This window comes from Triticum dicoccoides, chromosome 3A (assembly GCF_002162155.2).
Source record: "Triticum dicoccoides isolate Atlit2015 ecotype Zavitan chromosome 3A, WEW_v2.0, whole genome shotgun sequence".
NCBI lineage: Eukaryota > Viridiplantae > Streptophyta > Magnoliopsida > Poales > Poaceae > Triticum > Triticum dicoccoides.
Window position 1 is genome coordinate 178,727,667 of NC_041384.1, and position 6,021 is coordinate 178,733,687.

Below are 6,021 nucleotides of genomic sequence, written 5' to 3' on the forward strand. Positions count from 1 at the left end.
AATATAAAGTTAATTAAACTTTACAAAGCTTAACTTTAACGAAACCTTATATGCAGACTTAAAAAAACGGAGGGAGTACCTAGCTATCAGATTCCCGATGTGAAGTCCTCCTGGATCGACCAAGGTGCTCGGGAGTCCAGTCCGGCCAGCGCGCTCTCCCTTTGGAGTTGTTCCCCGTACGATCGTCGCAGGAGGTCGTATGAAGATGAGCATGCTTTCGACCCGGAGAGCTCGAGATGCCCATGCTTCGTCGACTTGGAGCATAGATTCTTCTTTCTCGGCTCCGAGACGACACGGATTGAAACATGCGATTGCAACACGTGCGGTGTAAGCGAGACGCCTGCACGCCGACGCAAAGCGCGGGGCCAGGCGTATCGTTATCGTGTCCGCTGGAAATATCTCACGGAGAAACAGCAGCTTCTGGCCCGTGCCGCGCATCGAGAGTTCGCGATCTCTGCACCCAACGCGCGCACGCACGAGGCACGACCGGCTTCACTTTCGTCACGAGCGGCCGCAGGACGACACGGGCGCCACCACCATCTCGTAGACCGACGCGAAAGCCGCCCGTAGCCACGGCCACGCGTCTCCGGCGCCCGTCTCTGTGATCTCAGGCGGCGGCGCGGCCAGCTGCTCCACGGCCTCCGCGTACGCTCCCTCCTCCCATTGGTCCAGCCCGGGCCCGGGCGCCTCGTCCCTGCTCAGCCCCCGCGGCACGTGCGGCGGCACCGACACGGGCAGCTCCTCGTAGTGGCCGCCGTCCGCGCCCGCGGGTCCGGCGCGCACGGCGGGCAGCAGTCACACAGCACCAGCTGCATTGCGACGTCGAGAGCGTCTCTCGTTGCTGCGACGCGAAACGAAGGAAAGATTTGATGAGCTTCTGAACAACTACGACGTTCCGACGACGGAATATGCTATATGTAGACTTGTACAAAGTCCGATACCAACACCGAGTCTACTTCTAGTTCTTAAAATATCCAGGATTAATTAGAAGCAAGTAACTGTCGATAAAAATTAGCAGGATTTAACTGTAAAGAAACAGGCCAAAAATAACTGCCAAAAGATAAGCATCAACTCGGATCCTTGTCCTAGACGTACAGTTGTAAACGGGCTTGCCTTTTTTTTCTTTTTGAACAAACAGATCTTATTAACGGGCTTGCCTTCAGCAGTTGGAAAATAAGATACTGTACAGTAGTAACCAAGGCTTAAACACTGAAGGCCAGCGCCTATTATTACCGCACATCATCGGGTCAAATCGTAGTATGTTTATGTATCTCACGGAAGTCATTAGGTTAACTGAGTGCAACTTATCATCACTCAAAATGTGTCCAGCAATACATCACTACCCCACTTTGGAAACCAAATTTGATGCAAAAGGTACCAGCTCCAGATTTGATGCAAAAAGCTCCTAGTTTCAGAAGAAAATGACGGCGGCCAGAGTGTAGGAAACATAGAGGTGTCCAATTTCAGGGGAGGTACATTTATGCATAAACATCTTGTAAGGCATCACCAAGGGCCGAATCAGCAAACTCGCATAGGGCTTGGCAGACCTGGCCCTGGATTTCCATGACACTATGCAGGCTTGTATTCAGGTCTGTCGAAAGCTGCTATGTTCTGTGGTTCACACTCCGGGCTGAAGAGCCGCACAAGCATGGCTGCCGTCGCGCTCGTGCCCATCGCTCCACAGGATGCCCACCTGAGACTCCTTGGAACCGTTATCCTTGGACCTAGATAATGAAACAGGGCCAGCAAAATACTTTCAGTTTTGAATTGCTTCGAGGGACCAACACCCAAAAGGTCAAAACTACTGCTAATGACAAGGCCAAAACTACAATCACGGTACTATATGGATACGGGAGCAATGAGATTTACATCCTTGATGGTAGTATTAACAAATATATGTTTCAAGATGAATAGACCAGATATTGAAACGGAAAATATGTGGATGGCCAGGAAGGATTACCATAGTGAAGGCGGCAAAGCACCCAGAAAGCAAGGCCACCACCAACTGAGAAGATACCAGCAGTGTGGCGCATCAGTCGGGAACACGGCTTTGACTCCGGCCGCATCACCTCTCCATCTGACCATCCCAGTAGCTGACGTAGCGACATCACAGCCCTTTTATTTGGTGATAGAAGGCTCTGCTAGTTTGCTGGAGTTGACAAGAGATTCGGCAGTTCGGACTTCAGAGCACACTTGCTTCCTGAAATTATTTGTAGTTAAATACCTTTTCCTTCCCAAGCAATTTCAAGAATGAAATGCAAAAAGCAAAAAGTAACAAATAATATTGGAGGATGTGATATCATTTTTAAAATGTAAAATCAGCTGCCTGATAGGATAATGAATGCAAATAGATTTATGCTCTGATTTGATTTCTCATGGATTATAATGAGTACACATCTACTCCCTCTGTCCCATAATATAAGAACGTTCTTGACACTAGACTAGTGTCAAAAACGTTCTTATATTATGGGACGGAGGGAGTATTTGCTTAGCACATAAAACTAAGAGAATTTCACAGCAGCTAATCAATTTAGATTTACAGTAACACACTACAAAGTAATATCCAACGTCCATGCTCCAGAAGAATGAAGGGTGAGCTAGAATTGTGTGTTACCACTGTTGTACATTTTGGCCTTCAAAGGAAGTGGAAGTTCTACTTGTTCATGAAGTCTATTCTACAGAATAAACTGCCAAGTATGTGATCATCCATATGACTACATGTGATTAAGTGATTTTGAAGAGGAACGGGGACATATGAAGCAACATCCTATCACTACATTAGTTATCAGGGAGGACCAGTAGAGATTCGAGAACACAGCGTGGCAAACAGGTTAAAGCAGAAAAAAGATGAATACCGTGATAGGGAAGATTGGCATTAGTAGAACAAATGTCAAATTGTAGAACTGTAGATTTGACAAATGAGATGTATGATGCATAATTTGTCCTGGTCAAAACGCATATTTAATACAATAATATGCAAATCAAAGACATTTTGCCTTTTTGGCATAATGAAAGACATTCTGCCTTATTATTGTCTAAGTTGGACCTTAGGGGGTTGAATTCATCAGGACCAACTGCTGGGTTTGGACATGCTATTTTACCATATTCACTACTAAGTAATACATACACTGTTTTGGTCATTATGTTCAACCCACAATTCTCCATTCTATTGATAGACACCATGTAGGCTAGGATTAGTGGTACTTCACGATGTCGAAATCCTTTGGGCAATGTATGTTGGAAGTTGCATAACACGATCAGACAAACAACAGAGATTTATACCTTTATCATCATAATCTAATGCGGTGAACCAAGATCACTCAAAGAACGGAGATGTCAACCCTACAAACCCCATGTCATCGACATGCCAAGACCACACAGCCACCAGATATATTCATCCTATTGGCCGTGTGAGACATTCATGCACTAACACAACAAGCCGACAGCCTGTGGCAAGCAGGGTGGACTTAAAGCGGGACGTGAGGTTTCAGTTGACCCCCCCCAGTGCCATAGGAGAACAGGCTGCTATCAGAAAAGCAATCAAATCAATCTGCAGCAAACTTATGGATCGATCAGGATATCTCAGAGAAAAGGATAATTTTGGATTCAATGGTTCACTTTACAAAACAAAACACACTTAGAACACTAGAAGCAAGCTACCTAGGGCTTCAGTAATAGCAGACGAAAACAGCCTGGATGTATCTCCTCTTGCATTATGAGTAGGCGTGTGCATATGATAAATATTACAGTAACTAAAGTGAGGCACCAAACTTACAAACAAAAACTATGTCAATGTTTGTTATGCTGACAGCAAATACCATATTTATCGCACTAGTGAAGAGTGATGAACGGTATAGAGATTCTTAGTGCAAAGACAAATCAACAATTAACACGTATTGCAATGATCCTGGTCTATAGGACAGCTGACAGCAAACGAAACAGGAGATGGATCATGGATAACTTAATATAATTGTGCAATGAGACCAGTGTCGGAGCTAGCATTTGAAACCAGGGTGGTCCGCCCCAATTATTTTTTTTGATAAGCAATATGACATGTGAAAGTTCTAACTAATTACCAATATCACAAAGAAATAGATCAATATCACAATATGGACTTGCAAAAACACTAAAATCCTCAATTAAATCTCTGTTTTGCATTAAAAAGCCTACATAGTACATACTACATGGACCATAGTACATACCTTGAGAAGTTCAAAAAGACTATGTTTCTGGCTCACGCTTTTGCATTGCCATGAAGGTGTCAATTATATCATCTTCATTCACCTCGAAGAAAGCATCCCTCTCAATGTATGTGACTAGACAATCATCCAAAATACTATCGCCCATCTTATTTCTCAACTTGCTCTTGACTAAACTCATGGCAGAAAAGAGAAGGAACAGATGGGTAGTTTGGTACTCCTTTCCAACTCTGTTTGAAAGCATGCGTAAATTACACGCCTTTCCAACAGTAGCTTAAGCTACTGGCCATTTGAGTGAAGATGCTGTGAGCATGAAACTAAATACACAACCTTATTACAGCCCCTCAATCCAATTAAGACCCATAATACAACATGAATTCTGTTTAATTAAGCATGGCTGGACCTGGACAGTAAGTTCAACATTCAGTTCAATACCTCAAAAGTACAAAACAAAATTAACAGTCTCAGATTTCTGATGCAACCATGAACCAGTGTAAGATGTCTGAATTAGCCTTTTCTTCTCAGTTTAGGATGTTGTCCTGTACCTTGTAACTAGTAATTACTCGGATCAAAAATTATATTACCACACAGGCAATGCACAACACAACAAATAGCAAGCAAACCCTAAATCAAAAATTGGGGAATTTGGGAATGGATGAACGGTACCTCAAATCAGGCCGAGCCGAGTGCCGTAGTGCGGACTCGGCGGAACCGCCGGCTTGCAAGGCGCTAGGCGGCCGGGACAGGGCAGGGTCGCGGCCGGGGGCGGTGGCAAGGCTGGCACCGAGCGCCGGGCAGGGCGAGGGCGCAATGGGGAGGCAGGAGGCCAGGAGCAGAGGAGACTCCTGGGCGGCCGGCGACCGGCGTCCCGCGAGGCCGCGAGGCAGGCAGAGGCCGGGACGGGGGCGGCCGGCGGCTGGGTGTCGGGTAGAGGGCTAGCGCGCTGTGTGCCTGTATGTGCTTGGTGCCTGGGGTTTGGCTGAGAGCGAGAGCGTTGGTTGTTTTGGATCAAAGTGTTGTTGGGCCGTTTTTTTCCTTCTCTAGCCCATCTATATAGGTATAGGCCGGGTCAAAATCCCAGGGTGGGCCGCGGCCCACCCTGGCCACCCTGTAGCTCCGCCACTGAATGAGACTATTTGTAAATAACAAAAGCAGTAAGACCACAAGGGCAATTAACTGTAGCATAGCTTTCAGCAGTACACTCGTACATTGGAGTGGATTTTGGAAACAAAAAAGAATCGCAGATTCCAAGTCTGTGGCACGGTTCAATTTGCCTCTCAAACCAAGGGCTAAATAAAATTGGGAATAAAAACCAGGGTCAAGAAGTAAGCACTTGTGCTATTCCCAAAAGTAAACATGGCTGGACTGCACAATTGTTACTATAATAATCTGAAATACAATGCCTAATGACCAACAAAGTACTCCTCATCAGTACAAGGGCAGCAGATCTCCATAGCATGAAATCGATAAGGAAAATGAGTGAGCCATCAAGACGCGATGGGGATTGGGGGTTCTTGGGGAAACTACCGTTGATCGAAGCCAAGTGGCGAGACGGCGGGGAACGCGTCGACGTGCTCGACGCCCCTACCGGCCGTAGAGGATACGGCGCCCGGCGCCCGACACGGCGGAGTAGAGGAGGCGGTGGGAGGCGCGGCGGAGCAGAGGAGCGACCTAGTTTTTCTTCTGTTCCGTTTGTGTTCAGCCCGTCGGTCCTCGCTGGCTGGACTGGCTCGAACCTGGGCCCTGCTGCTCTCTACGCGTTGATGTAGGCTATTGGGCCGAGTTCCACTCACAACACATGGGAGGGACCATTTCACCGCGG

The 6,021-nt window shown here is 46.6% G+C and overlaps 1 protein-coding gene across 1 annotated transcript; it reads right to left on the bottom strand.

The window, feature by feature from the left end:
- Nucleotides 1–1,284: 1,284 nt before the first annotated feature.
- LOC119267772 lies at nt 1,285–2,141 on the bottom strand. Its single transcript, XM_037549213.1, has 2 exons — nt 1,961–2,141; nt 1,285–1,724 (listed from the first exon to the last, which is right to left on the bottom strand). The coding sequence occupies exons 1-2, from the start codon at nt 2,106–2,108 to the stop codon at nt 1,570–1,572; spliced, it is 303 nt and encodes a 100-aa protein (XP_037405110.1). The 5' UTR covers nt 2,109–2,141; the 3' UTR covers nt 1,285–1,569.
- Between the last annotated feature and the right edge of the window lie 3,880 nt (nt 2,142–6,021).